Source organism: Petromyzon marinus, chromosome 18 (assembly GCF_048934315.1).
Source record: "Petromyzon marinus isolate PM22_M1 ecotype Great Lakes invasive population chromosome 18, UKy_Petmar_22M1.pri1.0, whole genome shotgun sequence".
In the NCBI taxonomy this organism is placed as follows: Eukaryota; Metazoa; Chordata; class Hyperoartia; order Petromyzontiformes; family Petromyzontidae; genus Petromyzon; species Petromyzon marinus.
This window is the reverse complement of record NC_133684.1, coordinates 10,165,964-10,190,236: the sequence shown is the minus strand read 5'-3', so window position 1 is coordinate 10,190,236 and position 24,273 is coordinate 10,165,964. Positions and strand designations below refer to the sequence as shown.

The window sequence follows — 24,273 nt, the reverse complement described above, 5'->3', positions numbered from 1 at the left end:
CCTATTTGAAGCCTGATTCCCACCACCACCCGGCTCAAAATAATTCTCTCATCAAAACACTATACCATAGAGCTCATTGCATTTCTGACCAACACCACCTGACCAGTGAATTAAAACATGTACATCTAGCCCTCAAGATGAACGGTTACTCTGACCGTATCATCCGCCAAGCTGTTTATCTCACCATACAGAAACAACCACTTGATACTCCGATCAAAATCATCACACTGCCATACATAGCAGGCGTTACCAAAAAGATTTCCAAAATTCTAAACAAACACAAGATCCAGGTTCGGTTCAATACAGTACACAAAATCCGTGATCTGATCCCATCCGTAAAGGATGTCATTCCTGACTTACAGTACCCCGGTGTTTACAAACTGAGTTGTATCTGCGGTGACTGCTATATCGGGGAGACGAAACGACATATTTCTGACCGAATTCGCGAACACAAATCAGATTTGAAACACGGCAGAACGAATTCTTCGGCCGTAGCTGATCATTGTCTCAACACAGCGGGTTCTGACATTGTTTTATCCGATACCAAAGTACTATGCAAACCTCCCGGTTATTACCAAAGATTTGTCCATGAAGCCATCCAGATATACAAACATAGACACAACTTCAACCAAGAAGATGGTTTTAAATTAAGCAACCACTGGAGGGATGTCATAAACCAAGTCTAAACTTTAGCTGCCTTATAAGTGCACAGCCTTTTTTCCATTGCCCTCGTGCAGTGAACCACCGCATCCCCCAAACCCTCAGCATAACAAAAGACGGATTAACTTCGCCCCACACCTCATCATCATCCCCGGCCTGGCTCCTCCCCCCCCCTTAACCTGTATATAAGATCGAGTGTCTCAGAGCTCCTCACCTGATGCAGCTATCTTGCTGTGACTGTTCCACCTGAAGACGGAAGCTTGTGTTGCCTCCGAAACGTCGTGATTTAATTTAGTTTTATTATGATATTATTTTATTTTTATTTTACCTACGTGACTTTACCGAAAAAACCAAGGAGTATGAATCCTTGCAGTCACGAAAGCTTCAAATCTAGAATAAACAATTTTTATTTTACCAGGTAAGGCCCACTGAGCCATACAGCTTTTTGTCATCAGCGACCTGGCCACAAATGATAGCTCAACATCGCGGCTTATCATGTGGAAATTTATAGCAGTCAAATTCTCTAAACGCACGTTGATTCTAAATGTAGAGGGAAAACCCGGAGGACCTGGAGAAAAATCTGCACGACCACGGGGAGAACGTGCAAACTCCAAATATACAGCAGGCATCAGCGTCGAGATCAAACCCACGACCTCCTGTAGACCAGGTGAGGAAGTTAACATCTCGCGGGGAGAACATGCAAACTCCAAATATACAGCAGGCATCAGCGTCGAGATCGAACCCACGACCTCCTGTAGACCAGGTGAGGAAGTTAACATCTCCTAGCCACAATGGTGCTTTATTTTCCCTTGTTCATGCTCTAAGGAAAGTTCTCAAGGTCAGGTGCCGACTGTGTAACAGTTACATAATCGAACTGAAGAAAGATGGTGATGATGTAATGTTGTGGTAACGATTGGATGGATGTGCTTTTGGAAAATCAACGTTCCGATGTGCCGACAAAAAAGGTTTCAATCAGTGCACATTACCCACAGTGACATATGGATCAATAACATGCACATTGACAAAGAAAATGGATAAAAACATGAAAAGTACCAAAAGAAACATGGGGAGATGCATATTTGGAAGTACATCGACTGACAGAGGGACAGATGGAACAGGGAATACGCGCAAATTACAGACATAATATTGACGGCAGAGGAAAAGAAGTGGGCTTGAGCAGGACCAGAATTGGATGATGGTCGATGGATGAGACTGGTGACAGAACGGCAGTCAATAGAGAGATCATTCCCGGGAGGGAGAATGCTGCAGAGGAGGAGTGATGAGATGAGCTCGCGTGTGTGAGGCAGACGGATTGTGACATCTCATGACTGTAAGGAATGGCGAAGGCATGGGGAAGCCTTCATTCAGCTGTGGATGCACCATTGATGATGATCATGTACATCATACAATTCTTACCCAGTAACTGCAATGACCGTATGTGTCAGTCCGCTCCAGTTCTGGTCAATGGGCTGTTTTTTTTGTATCTGCTGCACACAGGTGGCCTCGTAACTACTCGGCTTTTGCGAGGTTCAAATCTCATCTCAGACACTTGATAGCTCGTAAACACTATTTCCAGAGATGGAAAGATCCCATTACATTGGGAGTGGATTGAGTGCGTATTAATTAGATATTTTTTTTAAGTTACTTTAAATGGATGTTTTGTAATTAACGTAAACAAAAATATTGAATTACTCTCAATACAGCTGCCTTAAGCACCTGTTAAGTGAGTGGCACTGTGGTTCGAGCGCTCAACATCCAATCGGATGATTATGAAGTCACTTCCTGGTCAATGGTGGACTCCGCTTATCATCCCCAATGGGTCGATAAAACAAGTACTAATCAGTGCCAAGTCTACTGTGGTTATCCTACAGGTCGAGCTGGCTTCGGCTAACTAAATGTTGAATTTTCATCAGGGCTGCCAGTAATAGTGCTGGTAATCGTCCATGCTTGCGGTTTGAGCTCACTATGGACTCTAAAATTAAAACAGAGTTCGACTTGTAATGGCTGTAAATAAAACCCTGCTTCATTCAGTCTGCCAAACAGCCCACTTGTCGGTACCACAACTTACACGATTCAACAACAGGGAATACATCTTGCTGCCATTTCCCCACCTGTCTCGTGCATCAGCGCCCATCGTCCTTTCTGACAATGGGCCCTGGCCGTGCCCACTTAATTTTCTTAACAGTCAACAGTAGTACAGCAGGGTCGATCTCTCTTTTCCTCCCTGGCCTCCCTATATGCTGTGAATAATAACCATTGCCCAAAACATCACCTTTGACTTTTAATGCAGCAGTATGGGTACTCCACTAAAGGAGTGCAATTCTTTCCCACCTCGTCTCCCCAGTCCTTTGAGAGCAATGCAGCACACGTTGGTTCGTATGTATGTCCACCGTACGTAGCCAACCGTGGTAAATCGGAGGTGCGGTTCGACATAATTCTGTTCGGCAAAAAGGCGTCGGGCGGGAGGGCACTACCACGGCAAGATCCAGAAAGGGGATAACTCGATGGCGGGTGACTCTTTCCAAAACCACAACAAGCCTCCGAGCACGTGGTACGCCCAGCAACCGAATGCCAATGAATGGGCACCTTTACCAGCAGCCAATGCTTGGCACATACAGTGGGTTGCAACGATTAGCTTCATGCCGGTGGGCAGGCGGGAACCAATAAGGTCGATATTTGCAGTTGTCGAATTATCCCAATGAAGTTCCGATGAGACCCACAATTACAAGCATGGGTACAGTATATGTAGTGTGGTGTTGTTAAATGCAGAAAAGCATGCATACTTTATGAATGTCGGAAATGTGGTTTGGCATGGGGAAGTATGTTTTTATGATATTTTCCATGTGACTAATATAAATTTAAATGTTACTTTGGGGTCATATGATTGTTCTTTTAGTAAAGTGCATATTTTGGGTTGTTAAAAACAACTTAATCATATACAATATAGAGCAATAGATGTTTTTTTTTTAATCCTAGCATTTAGAGACTATATCAGCAGCGGGGGAAAAAAAAAGGACAACCATCCTTGCCAGTGCCTACATGAACAGAAATAGCAGACTAACATTTTAGGTCATGCCATCCATTGTAGGCAATGCTGTTCTCGTTAGCCTCAGATTTGTTTCCACAGCCCTTCGTCCGTCCACGACTACGCCATTACCAGTCCAGGTAATTCGCCACCGACGTCAGCCGTGGCCAGAAATCGAATTCAGGTCAGCAGGTTCCGAGCAAAGTGCGCTAACCACTTACCCATCACTTTCCACTATGTAAAATATATACACTTGTAAGGATTTTTTTGCGAGAATAGTGACCTTTATTTACGAGAGCCTCGTTGAGTCTCAAGAATCTTTCATCCGTATTCTGCCCAGGATATTTGTCCAATTCTTTACAGAGTATTTTGCGTGCGAGACAAAACCAGCGGAGGCAAAATAGTAAGTCACACGAGGGGATGATGACACTTGGAATTGATCACAGACAGGGCAGTAACAGTGGCCGTACTGACCACAAAGTAGACGTGCAGATTATAGATTTGAAGCTTTCGTGACTGCAAGGATTGTTGTTTTTTATTTTTTACCTACGTGACTTTACCGAATAGAACCAAAGAGTATTGACGTGCAGAGGCTGGGAGTCTGACAATTTATGGATCATCCACCAACCTCACCTCCAATAGGAATAGGCCACCATTCCCAGCAAGCAAAGGCACAAGAACAATACAAACGCTCAGGGATTACTCAACATCAACATTTACCCGGGAGCCGGATGCTAGACTGAGAGTGGGTTTAAGCCCCAGGTATGCGTTACAAACACAATAAATGTTGCTAAAACTAAATTGGTGAGAATCTACGTCTGCCTTAGCTTACTGGGCAGGAGAGGTGGGGGATGGGTGCATTAGTAACCTGTAACCCAGCAAATGCATCACTAAGTTGGTGATGTAAAAATGGTTCATCAGGAATTTTATTTTTATAATATAACTAGCTGTACTGCCCGGCTTCGTCCGGGACTTGGATCCACCATGCCCGACCACCTTTGTCTCCCCAGTGGCGATGTTCACACACCACAGTAGTTACTTGTTTGAGGCTGAGTCGACCTAGGGGAGGCCCAGGAGTGGTTGAAATAATCATCACCGGTGGTGGCCGTGAACGGGAATCGAACTCGGGTCGCCGGGTTCGATTTTTTGAACAGAAATACATATGCACAACTTTTCCTTTTATATATATGGAGATTATTACCAGGTCACCAACTCTTATCCACTATGTGCTGTGAAGAAGGGTTATCGTCTTAAACGTTGCCTGTTGTATACTTTTTCTATTTAAGGCAGTGTTATTGATTAATGTGTCGAGTTGTTAATTGTGCTGGCACGCCACTGACACTGCAGCAGCATCACCAAATAATGCGAGGTTCAGGTAGAGGTTGCAGCCTCGACACAACGCATGTACATGCCACTAATGTACCGGTAAAAGGACCTCCACTCGTTTGAGCTCTAGAGAGCCCCTCTTTACCGGTGAATATGTTCGAAGCTGTTGACAATTTTGAACAACACCCCAGTACATTTACATACCGCACCACGATCAACAAAAGGGATGAAAATTATAACAATATCTATTTTAAACCCAAGTACAGGATCACAAGCGGTGGTGAGACTCCAGATTCACACTGCCTCACCTGTGGCTATGGACCAGCAGGGCTGAGAGTGGCTCTGGTAGAGGATGCGGTAGGGGGCCGCTTTCCCGCTAGACGAAGTGTCCAGGGTCCCGGCCAGCAACCCTACGGCAAGGGCAACATCCTGGAATTAGAAGCAGCAGCAGAAGCGGTGGCAGCAGCAGCAGCGGTGACAGCAGCAGCGGTGACAGCGGCAGCAGCGGTGGCAGCGGCAGCGGTGGCAGCGGCAGCAGCGGTGGCAGCGGCAGCAGCGGTGACAGCAGCAGCAGCGGTGACAGCAGCAGCAGCGGTGGCAGCAGCAGCAGCTGTGACAGCAGCAGCAGCGGTGGCAGCGGCAGCGGTGACAGTGGCAGCAGCGGTGACAGCAGCAGTGGTGACAGCAGCAGCAGTGACAGCAGCAGCAGCAGTGACAGCAGCAGCGATGACAGCAGCAGCAGCGGTGACAGCAGCAGCAGCGGTGACAGCAGCAGCGGTGACAGCGGCAGCAGCGGTGACAGCGGCAGCGGTGACAGCAGCAGCAGCGATGACAGCAGCAGCAGCGGTGACAGCAGCAGCGATGACAGCAGCAGCAGCGGTGACAGCAGCAGCGATGACAGCAGCAGCAGCGATGACAGCAGCAGCAGCGGTGACAGCAGCAGCGATGACAGCAGCAGCAGCGGTGACAGCAGCAGCGATGACAGCAGCAGCAGCGATGACAGCAGCAGCGGTGACAGCGGCAGCAGCGGTGACAGCAGCAGCGGTGACAGCAGCAGCAGCGGTGACAGCAGCAGCGGCGGCAGCGCGATCCACGTACAGCATACAGTGAGGGAAAAAAGTATTTGATCCCCTGCTGATTTTGTACGTTTGCCCACTGACAAAGAAATGATCAGTTTATAATTTGAATGGTAGGTTTATTTGAACAGTGAGAGACAGAATAACAACAAAAATCCAGAAAAACGCATGTCAAAAATGTTATAAATTGATTTGAATTTGAAAGAGGGAAATAAGTATTTGACCCCCTCTCACTCTTAAAGGGAGTGCTCCTAATCTCAGCTTGTTACCTGTATAAAAGACACCTGTCCACAGAAGCAATCAATCAATCAGATTCCAAACTCTCCACCATGGCCAAGACCAAAGAGCTCTCCAAGGACGTCAGGGACAAGATTGTAGACCTACACAAGGCTGGAATGGGCTACAAGACCATTGCCAAGCAGCTTGGTGAGAAGGTGGCAACAGTTGGTGCGATTATTCGCAAATGGAAGAAACACAAAATAACTGTCAATCTCCCTCGGCCTGGGGCTCCATGCAAAATCTCACCTCGTGGAGTTGCAATGATCATGAGAATGGTGAGGAATCAGCCCAGAACTACACGGGAGGATCTTGTCAATGATCTCAAGGCAGCTGGGACAATAGTCACCAAGAAAACAATTGGTAACACACTACGCCGTGAAGGACTGAACTTCTGCAGCACCCGCAAGGTCCCCCTGCTCAAGAAAGCAAATATACATGCCCGTCTGAAGTTTGCCAATGAACATCTGAATGATTCAGAGGACAACTGGGTGAAAATGTTGTGGTCAGATGAGACCAAAATGGAGCTCTTTGGCATCAACTCAACTCGCCGTGTTTGGAGGAGGAGGAATGCTGCCTATGACCCCAAGAACACCATCCCCACCGTCAAACATGAAGGTGGAAACATTATGCTTTGGGGGTGTTTTTCTGCTAAGGGGACAGGACAACTTCACCGCATCAAAGGGACGATGGACGGGGCCATGTACCGTCAAATCTTGGGTGAGAACCTCCTTCCCTCAGCAAGGGCATTGAAAATGGGTCGTGGATGGGTATTCCAGCATGACAATGACCCAAAACACACGGCCAAGGCAACAAAGGAGTGGCTCAAGAAGAAGCACATTAAGGTCCTGGAGTGGCCTAGCCAGTCTCCAGACCTTAATCCCATAGAAAATCTGTGGAGGGAGGTGACGGTTCGAGTTGCCAAACGTCAGCCTCGAAACCTTAATGACTTGGAGAAGATCTGCAAAGAGGAGTGGGACAAAATCCCTCCTGAGATGTGTGCAAACCTGGTGGCCAACTACAAGAAACGTCTGACCTCTGTGATTGCCAACAAGGGTTTTGCCACAAAGTACTAAGTCATGTTTTGCAGAGGGGTCAAATACTTATTTCCCCCATTAAAATGCAAATCAATTCATAACATTTTTGACATGCGTTTTTCTGGATTTTTTTGTTGTTATTCTGTCTCTCACTGTTCAAATAAACCTACCATTAAAATTATAGACTGATCGTTTCTTTGTCAGTGGGCAGAGGTACAAAATCAACAGGGGATCAAATACTTTTTTCCCCCACTGTAAGCGGCACTGGCGTTATGTGGCCTGCTGATGCTCAATATGGTTACGGCGCTCAACTGTAACCGTACACAGCATTTGGAACGGCTCAGGTTCAAATCCTGGTTAGGGGAAGAATCCGCCCATCACTTCCCCTGGGGTTGAATAAGCGAGTACTGCTGTGTAAGTTTAAGCGGTGTAATTCTCCGACGTACTTTTGAGTTGTGCTGTGCTTTAAATAGCATGCGGAAATGTGTAAATGGCACACCGCCTTTGTGCAAGAGTGGACCAGATATGCTTCTGGTTTTACAGTCCATATCACATTCAAACATTTAATGAATTATATATAGAAACAATTATACTTTTGCATTAAAATTTCCACATATATTTGACAGCCACAGTTACAATGTTCATATTCTTAAAAACATACAATACTGTATATTTGTCCTTTTAAAGTACTGTAGGACACTTCTTCCGGTAACATTGGCACCACTCACTTTAAAGGTGAAAGTACTGATAAACTCACCATATAGATATTGTTCCTACCAATGCCCTCATCTCACATTTTGTCAAGTATGATCTGCAGATGAGACTTACATTAGCCATTATGTGCGTGGTCTTTTATAAACCAGGGTGCAGGTATTGTAAAGGCTCTGACAGTTCTTACCATCAGTTGTTATTACTTGAGCCCAGCAGGTACATACATGCCTGTGCGTGAGCCTCGAGCACCACCAAACCCAATATAGTTTAGCGAAATCAAGCAAAGAACCAATTTGAATGTGATGGGTTTTTCTATGCAGCCATTGGTGGTTTGGGCAAAGAACATCAACTAACTCCACTTGATATCCCGGTTTAATCAGAGGTGGCTGCCTGGATTCAAACCAGGGCTCTCAGTGGTTTAAGCTCTTGAGTTTTGAGTGACCTGACCACTTCTTGTATGCGGTTTATCTTGTTATACGCAGGCTATTCCATTCTTCCTACATCTGGCCAAGATGCTACTCTGATTAGCAGATTGACCATTCAACACACACATTCACTTTATGGTTCCCGAGACTCCCAATTATGTTCACCGAGACCTTTGTAAATTTGCTTGGTGACCATCTGAGCCCGAATGGTACAACACTGAAATGGAGGTGGTGATCCAACAGTGCAAAGTACCGATAATGTCTGTTACCCTCCGAAACCGTTAGGTGCGGGCAGGCGTCCCTTGAAATCCACCAAGAAAACAGTCGCCCCTCCACATCGTTCCAGTGATGGAATCCAATGACTCCATCTTGAACCTTTGTTGGCGAATTAATTTTGTTTAGGGCTCTTATGCCCAGAATGGCTTAGAATAGCCTGGATGTCTTCTGAAACACCCGTGATCTCTAAGAGATGTTCTAACCCTGTTATGATTCAGGAACAACCAAGCCAGCCTCAATTTCCAGAAGCCTCCACGGGGAGCTCCGATTTCACCGCTCTTCTTCTTGGTTCTGAAGCTCTGCACGACAACTTAAAACCATTCCGCACCACATCCCAGACTCACAGAACTGAGGTCATCTGGTACCATGCCTCTGCAAAATGCCTCAGGACCGCCCCTGCATCCACACCCGGGGCTCCTGATGGCCCGTCACCTAGGTCAGGGGTTGGCAACTTGTGGCACCGGAGCCGCATGTGGCCCTTTAAGGACTGTTTTGTGACGTTTTAAATTAAGGACCGCGGTCTCGTACTCACATGCATGTCGGCTCTTGAAATACGGGTTTTTACCAAATTCGAAAAAAAATGGCTCTTTGTTATTTTGGTTGCCGACCCCTGGTGTACGTTTTGGTCTGCCCTGTCCGCAGCCCTCTCCCTGAGGCTTCCCTCTGCTCCTGCCCCTGTTTCCTCTCAGGAAAGTGCCCTTCTGGAATTACAGTTTGAAAAGTTAGCGAAGGACTCCAAGCTTCAAGTACCTCTCCTCCTATTAATTCAAAGGAACCCCAAGTAGAGAAAGACGCCCTCGTCTTCGAGCTTGTCGAGTTGAATCTGAAAATCTTTTCCAAAAGTAGCCGGCTCCCCTCAAACAATGGCAGAAGCACAAAAGGCATTAATCACCGACAAGACCATCCGTGCGTGGCCTCCTCTGCCACAAAGTGTGCTGCATCACCACAGCTGCTCCTACTGACCCAGAGGCCCAATGAAGGACATCGATGGCATCAACTGTCAAGAAGGCCAACGCAACCTTCACGTCCTCCATTGGCTAAATAATATTACAGCTCGCGTCTGTGGCCGTGCTGGCTTCCAGCGTGGCACGGCAGGCCACAAGTCACACCTCTCCCTGTGTCCCCTTATCTCACGCTGGCAGTGCCTTGCTGGGGATCCGCAGGGGGTGGCAGAAAAATCAGCTTGCATGAGCGTCAGGGACACCACCTTCATCAGAATGTCATCACAGTTCGAGCAACAACCGGGATGTGTGGCCTCCGCTCGGGCGAAGGCACCCAAGAGAAGTTTGAAATCACAGATTTTTTGGGGGGAGTTTTCATTAAATTTAACACATGCCAGCTTTCTTTAAACTCCGATATAACAACACAAGCAAGCTGTGTGGTATAATCCACTGCGTACATATTGGCTGCTGCTGCTCTCACATGAACTGAAGCTGCTGACATGACAAGTTCCCAATTCCACTAGTTTTTTGGGGAGGAAAGTAATCACAGGGCACACACTAAGCAATGGTAATCAGATTATGGCAACAATAGAGTAATAGTACAGGATAACTAAAACCTTTGGGGAGTCTAATAATGCCAACACGTTATCTGTAACACGTTACTCCGCAACACTGCCAGGGGACACCGACGGCATGGCAGAGCAATGGCATCAGGGCACACTAGGGAGGAGGACAAGATGGATATGGTGTGGTGGCTATAGAAGAGCCTCATAACGATGGTGGCAACAGTGTAACAAATATAAAGGCGTGCAGCTGCAGGCGAGCCAGCAGGCCCTTGTCTTGCAGACAAAACCCATTGCGCGTTGCCCCTGGCGATGCTATCTGTAGCCCCCACATGACAAGCGTGAAGGAGATGGCAAATCTCACACCGCAGACTCGGCCAAATCAAATTAAAAGTTCATACACGCCAACTAATCTAACATCCCAGGCGGGCCGTATGTGAGAAGTTCTACTCACATATCCTAAATCACTTTGGTCAATTGCACAGGTTTGGGGGGGGTGGTGGGGGGGGGGGAAGTTACGTCAAAAATGTGTTGCAAAAGTGTGTGTGTGGCAGCCCCTGAGACGTTATTCCCTTTGTAAATATCTCAACAACATAAAAACTTACCGAGATTAATGATCTATGGTCATAATTATCTCAGCATACATTCTCAAACTTTGGGGTGCCCACAAACACTCGTGCCTAACCACGAATCCAGAATGCTCTCCAGAGGTCAGGGACCACTGCAGGCAAACACTGAGCATGTGCCCACACAGCTTGGGTTGATGGTACTGATGTTTAGTTGAGTTCAGTCTTCTGGTCTTGTTTTTTTTACACAGTCCTGGGATTCAAATTCAACAGTGTACGGCTTCACTTCAAACAATCATTTTTTGATTGTTCAAACGCAATGTAAAATATAATTCAAGGAAAATAAATAACACAATGTCTACGTTGGGTATGTAATGGCATTCTATTGATGTTGCGGGTCAATTATATACGAGTAAATATAAATAAAGCAAACTGTCTTTCTGTCATATTGAGCGATGTGACAATATTCATCTGTAGGTAAACCGAAGCCAGCAGTAGAAGTTCCACACTTCTAGGGCAGGAGTCAGTCAAACTATAGGCTGACCACTGCTGACTTACCACAAAGAGACAGTCTATTTGTCCACCATGGAAGAACTATGGGCAGAATAGATCCCAGGGCTGGTATTTGAACTTGCACAAATCCAACTGCGAGTCGAGCACTCTAAGCACCGAGCCACCTTGGCCAGCTAAACATTTAAAAACATATTCTTGGTTCTTTCGGCAAAGTCACGTAGAAGGGAAATAATAAAATAATACAAATAAAACAATAAAATTCTCACGACGTTTCGACTGCAACACAAAGCAATCATCATCAGGTGCGAAAACCACAGCAAGAAAATTATTAAGAAAGTTATTCTTTAATTTGTATTGAATCCCTGCAGTCACGAAAGCTTTAAATCGATATTTAAAAAAACACATCAAGGTATGAGCATACCCCAACTTAAATGCAAGCAATGTGACCCCGAGCTGAAACATGGCTGGAAAAGCAATGGAAATAAACAAGGAGCGCAAAGGTGCTTTGGTGAGCGCTCGCGTGTCCGCGCTCCATGATGAAAAGTCCCAACAGCAGAATGACGATTATTAAGAACACCGGCACAGGGCCATACGGGGCCGGCACAAATGAAAGATTCCTCCCACCCGCCCCTTGAGGAAACGTTTCCTCTCTTGAAAGGAACAGATGCGACATGACCGTGCATACGCACACCTGGTTTTTTTTCTTAACACAACAAACGTCAAGTCACTTTACAACATATCACACTTCGCAACAACAACAAAAAAACCCAACCCAAAACGTTTGTTTATGTCTAGGCTGTAAAGTGTAATATAATAACAACAAAAAACACAAGTTATTTTGGAATGAAGTAGTAAACACATCATGGGATGAGAACTCACAAGTCGTTTGTCGAAATTCACCGTGCGCCACTGATCCTCTATTTCATCACCACGCGCCGGGCGCTGTTTAATGCATGAAGTCTCCGTGACTTCACGGCAGTGCTTATGTTAGAGGTATTGGATTACCACCCATGCACATTTTTTCAGCAGTTGTGCAACACAGTACAGTACTCCATAGGCCTACATTACAAACCGTCTTCAAGGCAAATCCCTAGAGATTTAGCATCCCTTGCGCGCGTATGCACTAGGGCTGATAGAGTGATGGGACTTGGATTCGGGAATTACTGTCTGCCAAGCAAGCACACATTCCCTTGAGCTGTCACAGCCCTACGTTTATTCACGCCTTCACACTCTGCGATCCAATTACTACGTTTCCTTTGCGGCACTTTCACAGAGGAAGCTGTTTACTTGCTCTGCACATTATTACTGCAGCAATCACAAGACAAGGTCCCATTATTTAGAGCTGTGGTGGTGGCGAGATGTTAACTATCCCGCCTGGTATTCAGGAGGTCGTGTCCTTGTGGGTTCCTTCCCGACCCTGACGCCTGTATCTTTGGAGTTTGTATGTTCTCTCCGTGGTCGTGTGGATTTTTCTCTGGGTCTTCTGGTTTTCCCCTCCACATTTAGAAACGTGTGTTTAGAGTATTTGGATGCTATAAATTTCAACGTGATAAGCCACTTTGTTGAGCTATCATTTGTGACCAGGTCGCTTCTGAAAAATATGTACATATCTCAGCGAGTTTACCTTGTAAAATAAAAAATAGTTTTGAGTTTGAATTTATGTGCGTTCATTCAGTTGTGACTTTTTATCGTCTATTTTCCGGCAATGTATTTCAGTGGTGCTATCGGCATATTGCCATGCAGTGCTCCTTCACCCCCCAAACCAATGTGCAACAATGGCCCACCAACACAAGAAGTCTGAAAGCTCCTCCGAGTGGGATTTTTTAAAATCAAGATAGGGGCCAAACCTTTTCCCACAAGCACTGCTATGAGACTTGATCATATACGCCAAACCGATCCTATTTTGGTAAATTATCATGGATGGAAGTTAAATCAAATCAACCGTAAAACCAAAATGTAATTTGATGGGTTTTTTGTGCCATAATTGGTGACTAGGCTGAGGCCACAGTTTAAATCTGGGCAGCTGAAACCTGGATTCGAACTTAGGTCCTCAGCAACTCATCACTGACCTCCGAACCATGCAGCCACCAATACTTACGACTACATTAAAACATATATAGGCTGCGTTTCATGAGATTAGCACGTCTTCTTACGAGCGGTGTCACGGTCTTTTCGATGAGCAGAATATAACAGACGGAAAGCTTCTCTAAAAATGTAGAGTAACTGCTCCACATTGACAAACCCGTGCTCACTTCATAATACAAGGTAGTCCTCGACTTACGATGGAGATGCGTTACGACGACCCCATCGTAAGTCAAAAATATCGTGAGTCGAAGATGGCCTAGCCCACCCAGGAGTCTTAAAAGAATGGTGATAATTTAGCAAAACAGAGCAATTTACAGAACCGTACTGTATAAACTATATACTGTATGTATTTATTAATTACAATACTGTATTGCACAGTAAAATGTAAAGTAAAAAAACAAGGTAAATTCTTAGCCTACCCATATGAACTGCAATTTAATAGAAAGTTTTTTCAGGAAACAATCCTATCTGCTATAAAAACACAACGTACAGTATCGTACCTCGTACGCTGCTGTGTTTGCCTGCCACGCAAAATTTTATATATTTTACAATTTTGCCGTATCGCTATCGCCATCGTAAGTTCGAAATATCGCAAGTCGGACCATCGTAACTAGGGGGCTATCTGTAATACATTTTATAAAAATAGCGCTCTTCATCCGTGTGTAAAGACGACTTGACACACTTTTCTTGAGATGGTTCTTTATTGAAGACACGTTCACCTGAACAGGCGGAGACCTCACTGCAACAACCCCGAGTCCACGCCCCCATTCCAGAACCTTCTCGCTGACTGGACGCTCGCTCCACCAGCAGACTCTACCGCCTCTTCCGTCACTTGACCACGCTCCCCTTCGATAATTCCCGTAGCCACCAGTCCCTTCATACTCACAGCTGATACCCCTGTCATTACCTCCTGTGGCCACTAGTCCACTCATACTGCAGGTAGACTCTACTGTCATGACACATGAATCACAGAGCACTGCAATATCGGGTACCACTCTACAATATACTACATTTCGCACATTATACAAACACCAAGCAGGTATTTGCTGTAATTACAAAACGAGGCAAACATACTTCATGCTGCAGTAAGACAATGGGAGGGAGGCATTTCCTTATGCTATAACAAACAAGTACTTTCTCTCTCTATCTCATATTCTTTGGTTCTTTCGGTAAAGTCACGTAGGTACAAAATAAAATAAATCACGACGTTTCGGGCGCAACACAAGCATCCGTCATCAGGTGGGAAAGCGATGGCCTGCTGCTGAGGCAGACTTTTAAAAGGTTTGAAATGGGAGTAGCCCAAGGGTCATAAAGAAGTGGCCGGGGCTAGTGATGTTAATGTGAGAAATTAGCATGTAACTGTAAGATAGGAGAGCGGCCTCCTCGACGCGGGCACGGAAGTGGCTACGTTAATGTGAGAGATTAGCATGTTAATGTAAAATCGAAGAGTGGTGCCATCTCTCTCTCTCATCTCATGCATGTTATTAAATATAAAAGGTTCTTCTAAGATAAAGGGTCTGTATCACAACCTTCTTAACACAACCTCTGGCTGTGTGTTTGGACTCTGACAATGTTAATTGATACAAAAAAGCATAAACCTTAAAAAACAATAGAAAGTGCAGAAAAACAACATGACGTGTCACCACCAAATGCAAGACCAGTAGCATCGCAGAGGGACAAGAACATCACCAGCATCAGCACCCACACAGACACTAACAACGACCCACACCCACCAGCCAGTGGACATCAACATCCGTCTCTGACCAGTAATTACAGCCACTCAATATTTGATGCAATGCAGTACTCACATTTTTCACATGATTTGAAGTCACGGACATTTCTGCATCATAATCAGACTTTTACCTTACTAACGACAAATTACATTTACGTTTTGTCCTTCAGGATATCTGGCAACCCAAAGCACTATTCACTATCTGCATAGATTAGTTTTGCACAATATCGTACACAAAACCACAGTATCACGAGGGCAACATAAGGCGGAGATGGATGTGATGTGCCAAAATGATTCCCCGGAACAGCTTTCTGCACCATTCTGGCTGAAATCAATTACAATGACATCCCAGTCAGATGCACAATCTCATCCCGGACTCTTGTCTGCTACAAAATATAATGCCCCTAATGAAATCTCCTCTGTCGCAACGCAGACAACGGACGGTGACCTCCACTTCCACGGTCCCCTCCTCGGCTGCACCAGGTTCCTGCCAATCACAGTGACCCGTGGCCGCCACTATGGCAGGGTCCTCTGTAAATGTATATTCCATCATTCAGGCCGCAGTTGAGCAGGTAAAACACGGGACAGGTTTTTCTTAAATCCCCAAACCTCTGTCCACCCAACGTAATAAATGAGTACACATTCGATAATTGCATTTCGTAATCTGCACTTGCTACGCACTCCTGCCCAACCTCACACACTCCGACCCTGACCCTTCAACTGCTGGCCCAGGCACTGGAAAGTGGAATCGTGAAGACATACTACCACGGTCGTAATTATGAACACTGGGGTGGATGGAACTCTTTAAACAATCTCATATCAGCTTCATAGGCAGACATTAAGCCATTTCTCTAGCATACTTAATTTGATTAATCCAGCACTTCTGACGATTACAATACATTTAGCAACACAACCAGTGATAATGAAAATGCGATTAAGACATGTTCACTCAATCTGACAATGATTTACTGTTTGTAATGTCATTTTAGATTTTTTGCGGAATTAAAACAAAAACTCCCTCCTCGTACAGAAATCACTTCATTAAACCAGCGAACTGCTGACGCATGCTGCTTTTCTGCTTTCGCACTCAATTCCATCCCTGGAGGCGAGGAACAATGCTGCAAGGCCACGGAGAGCCAACACAATTAACGGACACTTCAGAGTGATGAAAGGCTCTTCGTATATCTCATGCACGCTCCGCTGTAAATCATAAACCGCTAATTCACGTACATCATTATGTTCTCATCGCCATGCCGAAGCAAAACCTCTAAGAAAAATATGACTTGCTGGTTCCATGCCATCACGCTGAGCCTCCATAAAAAGACTACAATTGAAGTCGCAAGTCGACGAGAACACGCTGCTTCAACATCCCATACACCTTCTCACAGCCTAAGCCCCAAAATCTGCCCATGTGGCACGATGTCTAGGTTGCTCAACTTGCAGGTCACAGGAATGGGAGTGCGAATCTCAGTTGGGTCAACTCAGACCTATCATCCCTCCAAAAAGATGTCAAAGTGATGTCTTGCTCAAACGAGCAATGAGGTGGTGCTCAAGTCCTGTTTACAGCCCTGAGCCAAAGGTGGACATTGTCACCATTCCTATGACAGGGAACGTCTGTCCATAGTACAAACACCGTTCAAATCCTCACAAAGTGGTGTTCATGTTCTTGACCCTGGAGGGATGATGGGCTGAGGCAACCTTCGAGGACAAAGACCCCAGCGTATAGGCTATTAACACTGTTGGGGCAAGTGCTTTTAGCGAGCACCTATGAAGGCCGGCACAGCACACAAGGGGGTGGGGGTGGCCAGAACCATGCCCGTCGGCCTTTGTCTCCAGTGGCAACATTTACACACAGCACCAGGTACTCATTTGAGGCAGAGTCAACCCAGGGAAGGCACAAAACCGATTCAGATAATCGTCACTGGTGTTGGGCATGAGCGGTAATTTAACTCGGGTCACCGGGTTTGTGGCACAGTGCGCTAACCATAGCATAGCACTACCGCTCGCCACTCGCAGACCAACACCCAGACACGCAGATCATCATCATCATCGCTAAGTACAGTATTGATACTATTATTTATTGTCTCAGAATGTTTTTATAGCTTTTTTACATGATAATTTCTATTGATTTGTTTTTAGTTTATTTGGCATAAAGTACAGTACTTAATTCAATTGTGACGTGCCTATTTTTGGTTGCCATGTGCCCAACCCCATTATTTAATTGATGAATATTACGGTTTTGGCTTTTGCGGCATTTTCCAAGAAGGTGTAACCCCCCCCCCCCCCCCCCCCGCGATATTCAAGGGTCTCCTGCATATCGCATGGCTTGCCAATATCAATGCCGAGGTCTGTGTAGTATTAGGGCAAGGTTTGCAATGAAGTACAGTAAAACCTTGGATTGCGAGCATAATTCGTCCCGCTAACGTGTTGGTAATCCAAAGCACTCGTATATCAAAGCACTCGTATATCAGTTGTGATCACGTGACGCTCGGCAGACAAAGCGTCTACGTACTACTCGCATTGCAAGACCTCGCTCGTTTATCAAATTAATATTTCTTTAAAAAAAATTTTTGCTCGTCTTGCAAAACACTCGCAGACCGAGTTACTCGCAATCCAAGGTTTTACTGTAATTTCAAAAGGTATTTCTACATATAGAAACTAAAAATAAGAGTCATGCTGTGCACCTGCACAAATCAGTGGCGATGCATTAGTAATGCAAGCACACGGGTATTAGCATGTTCCCACATTAGCATTCGTTTGCATGATTGTCTGTGTAGTCCCTGTGTAATGGAATCCTCCAACAAAACCAATACTCTATCGACTGGGCTTGTCAGTTGGTTATCTTTTACTTAAATGCCAAGTAATCCTCCACTCACCTAGCAAAGACGGAGTTTTCTTGAGTTGATTATTTTGTTCACCGTGGCTAGCGCCCATTTCAAGTGTACACATTTTCAAATATTGAAAAAAACCCACTACACCTTCAAACTTGGAAACAGCCATTTAGACATTACTGATCAGTGAATCAAAATACGAATCTTCAAGTCTAGTTAATACTATACAACTAGAATTATACTGGTAGGAACGAAGTTGTAAACTGAGTGTACCAGCCTGCAATAGATTAATGTGTCCGTCCGTCCGTCCCCTTTCAATACTTTAACTAAGTGAAATCTCGTGCTGTTGAGTGTAAAATTCCAATGTTCCTACCAGCCCACCCTGCAGGGACCTGTTAGCTTCTGGCTGGCATTTGAATAAATGATTAACCACATACCATACCTTAAATGTAAGCAAAATCCGGTTTGGGCTCAGCATACATGTCCTAATAACCATATGGATTGAACATGGATCATTTGTTCTATGACCATGCAGACACAAACAGGCATATACACTGCCTCTTGTGAAATAATCACAAGTGTATGTTCTGCTTGCCATAACAGCAATCATGGGATTTTTAAAAGGTCCAGTGTAACTTCGTAAAACTAGTTAATAATACGCAACACATATGTAATGATTGGGGGTATTCTATAAGGAAAATTTATTTTCCGCAGGAGACAAAATATAAGAATGTATTCGGTACCGTATTGGAGTTTATTTAACACCAATAAACTACAATTTTTTTTCTTTTACCAGGTAAGGCCCACTGAGTTACATAGCTCCTTTTCAGAAGCGACCTGGCAACAAACGATAGCTCAACGATGACAATTTATAGCAGCCAAATACTCTAAACCCATGTTTTTAAATGTGGAGGGAAAAACCAGAAATATTCACGCGGTCACGGGGAGAACGTGCAAACTCCAAATATACAGGCGTCAGAGTTAGGATTGAACCCATAACCTCCTACATACCAGCTGATATAGTTAACATCTCACCACCGTAGCGCAAGTGGGAGCGCAGTGATGTTGGTACTGTTATCCAACCAGCAAGCCAAGTTCAATTACTGGCCTAAGTTAACGCGAGTGGTGAGTGATATCTGAACCGGTCATCGCTAGCCAGCTTCACCAACCCACACTGACCAGCATCAAGTATGGTTACACAACTGCCATGATAAACGTGGTGTGGGAAGGCCTTTATCCAGACGTGTTCTGCCAAAGGGCTTCAAATTATAAACACCAATACTACATAGGTGCATGGAACCAAATGTATGCACCTGCCAGGCCACAGCCAAGTTGCTTCAACATGAATAAGACAATGGATGGCTTGAGGATATTTAAAATAAGTTCATGTTCAGAAATAATTGTACGACAATGACATGCTGATACACAAAAGAGTGTGTGGGCTCACCGGCCAGCAACCCAAAGCCACACTGTCCCTGTATTGGTTTCAGAAAGAAACCAATAAATGAGGTAATTTAAAAAAATTTGTGTAACGTTAATATTGTAATAATAAGTTACAATTCACCTGAAGAAGAAATTTGTGCCAGGGTGTTTAAAGGCTAGTATTAATAATGCAGTAACATACATTCTAACATGACCAAATTATCAGAAACGTGCCAGATATCGTCAAAAGGTGGGAGGCTGAAGTTGAGAAACACTATACTCGTTGGTTTTTTCGGTAAAGTCACAGAGAGAAAATTAATAGATCACGACGTTTGATCGCAACACAAGCGACCGTCTTCAGGTGAGAGAGAAAGAAAGCTACTGAAACAAGGTCTTATGTAGGCCTGAGATGGATGCAGCCTCAGGGTAATAGGTCAGGGCTAGAGACGGGCTCCCTGAGGCTGTGGAAGTGGCTATTGTATTGTGAGAGATTAGCGTGTCAATGCACGAGCTTAGTATGTCGCAGCATCGGTGACTAAGCGAGAAGGACATCCAGCCCATCAATACAAAGACATCCAACCTAATAATGCAACTCAGAGAGTCAGATAAAATCGCAGGAAGGATGGAAACATCACAGCAGGTTGACTTTACCTGGTCAATCACGTCCTTCCAATGATTGCTCAATTTGTACCATTTCAGGCCTATATAAGACCTTGTTTCCGTAGCTTGCTCTCTCTCACCTGAAGACGGTCGCTTGTGTTGCGGTCAAAACGTCGTGATCTATGAATTTTCTATCTACGTGACTTTACCGAAAGAACCAAAGAGTATGGATTCCTGCAGTCACGAAAGCTTCAAATCAAGATTGAGAAACACTGCTGGAGAATGTTTCACCCCGCAGTCCAAGTTAAAATTCTGCCAAAGAACCATCAGTCAACCAGTTAAGCCGAGACACTTTATCTTGGCTGGGAGAAAGAAATAAGAAACGGTGAGCTTCTTTCTTATTGTGTGTTGCAGAGATAAGCGACATTTTTTGGGGGGAAAAAACCAAGTGTTCTGAAGTGCTGTCTAGGTTATTTAGCCAAAGGCATTGCTTTTAAGCTGGTGCTTTGACGCTGCCATGCAACGGGTCTTCATGGGCAGAGGTTGACAAGTTCTCCATTGTGTGAGAATAGGTTTTCCCTTTTTATCTGGCAACAAAACAGGTGTTAAGATGTTAAAACACCAAACTGAAACCTATTACAAGGAATCATGTGTGCATTAACCACAATACTTGTGGTCAGAATGCAAACAAAAAACACTCTGATAATATATGCATTGTCTTTGAAACTGATTGGTACACACCAGAGACAACTTTCTTTTGAGCCTCGTTGCCAGAAGAAAGGGGAAAAACCTATTCTCATATTTTGGTACTGGCAAAGGAGGTCCCATTATGTAGATGCCCACCCCAAGCTCTCATTACTCTGATAGTGCATTGTCTTTGTGCTGTACGCCTTCTGGCGTCCTCTGGTCTAACACCGTTTTGAGACAAGGCTCAAAAGAAAGCTGTCTTTGGTGTGGACCAATCAGTTTCAAAGACAACGCATATATTATCAGAGTATGTTTTTTGTTTGCATTCTGACCACAAGTAATGTGGTTCATGCAGACATGATTACTTGTAAAAGGTGTGTTTTTTGTTGCCAGAAAAAATGGGAAAAAACCTATTCTCATATTTTGGTACTGGCAAAGGAGGTCCCATGATGTAAGTTCTCCATTGTTCTGCCAATAACCTCCACGTGGTCCTCCACGATAAGTACCCAGAATAATCGATACTAAGTATGTATGTTGAACTTCTTTCGCAACTCAAAGGTGGACAGAATGCTCAGCCTCTCAGTGGGAACAGTAAACAAAAAGCTTTCAAGAAATTTCTTCATGGCTTAACAAAAGGCCAATAACATGGGCCAGGGAGCATTACGTGTGCCAACTCAAGAAATGGTGATGGTTACCTATTTACACCTCCTCCCTGAGCGCTTAACTCCAAGCAGGTATCCCTTGCAAATAAACTTTCGATCTCAATTGGGCCCTGAAATAATGATCTAATTTATAAAGCACATTCAGTCAAGATCCGTGACATAGCTTACATGCCGGCGACAGAATAATACAATGATTTAGGTGGCAGGGGCGTAGAAGGCTTGAGGAATGAGTGAACGCGATAGAGGGGTAACTACTTCGGGATCACGAAAGGGTACGGGAGGGACGGGAAGAAGTGGAGGGGTGAGGGGATGTAAGAGAATGGGCAATAGAGAAGAGAGCTTTAGACTATTTTTTTGCCAGGTAAGGCCCACTAAGCTAAATAGCTGTTTTTCAGAATGGGCATGGCCACAAATGCTAGCTCAACGAAGCGACTCATCACGTGGAAATGTATAGCAGCCAAATACTCCAAATGCATGTTTCTAAATGTGGAGGGAAAAACCGAAGGACCCAATGAAATATGCGCGCGACCACGGGGATAGACACGCAAACTCCAAATGTACCAGGCGTCAGGGTCGGGATCGAGTCCACGACCAGGATCCTGTATACCAGGCGAGGTCGTTAACATATCGCCACCGTGGCACCCCAGAGGACGAGAGGGGACATGTACCTGGCTGTAGCCCTGCCTGGTTGTAGTCCTGCCTGGCTGCAGCCCTGCCAAATCGAGCAATGGGGTGGACCGCTCATCACTACCGGCGTCCATGAGCAAACGGTGGGAATTCCACATTGCCATTGTGGGGATCACTCTCCACAACACACTTTCATTCCACAGTACACAATCAAATGCAGTAGTCATATAACACAGTACAGTACTGGAATGTAGTGCTCATGTTGACGGTTATAATACTATATTATTATGAATGTATCCACTATGGCAAGTCTGTGTATGGGTCCTGTACAGTAGTGTGGCAGTGATAGTGGATGACAAAAGTACTGCAGTACTGTGCTGTCTAAACACAACACCGTAGTTACAGTACTACAGTGGGGGTAACGTTGAGGCGTATCGTGGTTAATGATTGTAATTTAGCACGGTGACACGCTAGCTTCTCCGTGGCAATGTACGGCGTGACAGTAAAGCTGTTGAGTGCCGTGAATATTTGCAGAAGCGTCCAGTGTGTACGCAGCGCGTGTGACTCGATATAGCAATTACAGTGGCGATAATCAATGGTGCCGTCATCAACAACGCCACGTTACGTTGAGTAGTAGTATCACACACAAAATCGGGAACAACATTGCGTTAAGCGATCTCGCAAAACCCACTGCCGTACTTACACAGTCGGAACTTGCCATTGGTAAAGGAGGGTGATCGATGGCGCAGCATTTCGCTCGCACCGAACCAACAACAAACCCGAGTTCCGATTCCGGGCTGGCTCGCCAACAAAAGTTGTACAGCAACAGCGGTGGGTGGTCGGTCCGATCCCCGGCACTCGGGGCGTCTCACACTTCACCCGTGAACTTTTCCTAAACTAAGCGCGCACCCACGAGAGATGAAGTGAGCGGTCTGTGTGTGGCTGTCGTGTTAGTATGGGGGTGGTGGTGGGGTGGTGGTGTGGTGGGGTGGTGGTGTGGTGGGGTGGTGGGGTGGTGGTGTGGTGGGGTGGTGGGGGGGTGGGGGTGGTGGGGGGGTGGTGGTGGTGGGGGGGTGGTGGTGGTGGTGGGGTGGTTGTGGTGGGGGGGTGGTTGTGGTGGGGGGGTGGTTGTGGTGGGATGCGGTAGTGTAGCAGCGGTTAGCGCTACGGCTGCGCTACGAACCCGGCGACCCGAGTTCGATTCACGCTCACGGCCACCAACACCGGTGACGATTATCCAAACCGGCTCTGGGGCCTCCCCTAGGTCGACTCGGCCTCGAGTGAGTGCCCGGTGCGTTGTGTAGTAAACATCGCCACTGGGGGACCAAAAAAAACAAAAGTCGACCGGCTGCGGTGGCGGCCACCTACCCAACACCCCGTGCCGACCGACCCCCATAGAAGCTTACTCGCGAACAGCACTTAGCCACGACTGTCTGTTGCAGGCTACACGGGGGGGGGGGGGGGGGGTGGAGGGGAGAGATCTGTGTGGCGTTGGTGGAAGGAGGATGATGGGGACGTGTGGGGTGGAGATGAGAAGGCGAGCTCACCCGCCAGAGCGCGTCGCTTCTGCAGGCTGAAGAACGCGTTGTGGCGCTCCGTGCTCCATAGCGCGCCGCCCGTCGACGCTTCCTCGGGTCGCGTCCACATGGCATGAAGAGAGGCCCGGCCGACCTGCTTCACCACCCACCACCACCACCCCGGCCGACCTGCTTCACCACCCCCACCACCACCCCGGCCGACCTGCTTCACCACTCCGGCCGACCTGCTTCACCACCACCCACCACCACCACCACGTCCCGTCTCGTCCCGCTTCCCTTCTCTGCCTCGCGTTAAGAAAACAACTTCACTCTCCCCCACTTGAGGCGTCGTTTCAACTCGAGAAGACCGGCCCCTGCCGCCGCCGCTGCTGTTGTTGTTGCTGTTGTTGTTGGAGCTGTTGTTTGGGCTGTTGCTGTTGTTGCTGCTGTTGTTGATGTTGTGGCTGCTGTTGTTGATGTTGTGATGTTGTTGTTGGGGTTGCTGTTGTTGGGGCTGCTGTTGTTGCTGTTGTTGTTGGGGTTGCTGTTGTTGGGGCTGCTGATGTTGTTGATGTTGTTGTTGCTGCTGTTGTTGTTGGGGCTGCTGCTACTCGCGATCTCGGCCGTTTCCCCTCCGCACATGCCGCGTCACGTGACCGCCGCGCGACGCTTTACGGCCGCGCGGTTGGTGTCGTAAAGGCCGCGTGGGGGGCGG

The 24,273-nt window shown here is 46.1% G+C and overlaps 1 protein-coding gene across 2 annotated transcripts in view; it reads right to left on the bottom strand.

Annotated features, from left to right (window-relative positions):
* Positions 1 to 24,273, bottom strand: part of LOC116943659 (TBC1 domain family member 9-like) — a 68,811-nt gene extending 44,538 nt beyond the window's left edge. The window contains exons 1-2 of one of the 2 annotated variants that reach the window (XM_076067877.1): positions 23,589 to 24,273; positions 5,320 to 5,421 (exon numbers count right to left, since the gene is read on the bottom strand). In XM_076067877.1, coding sequence (XP_075923992.1) covers positions 5,320 to 5,421; positions 23,589 to 23,688 — 202 coding nt within the window. In that variant the 5' untranslated portion in view covers positions 23,689 to 24,273. The remainder of the gene's footprint in view (positions 1 to 5,319; positions 5,422 to 23,588) is intronic. The other variant, XM_032956696.2, reaches the window with a different exon arrangement.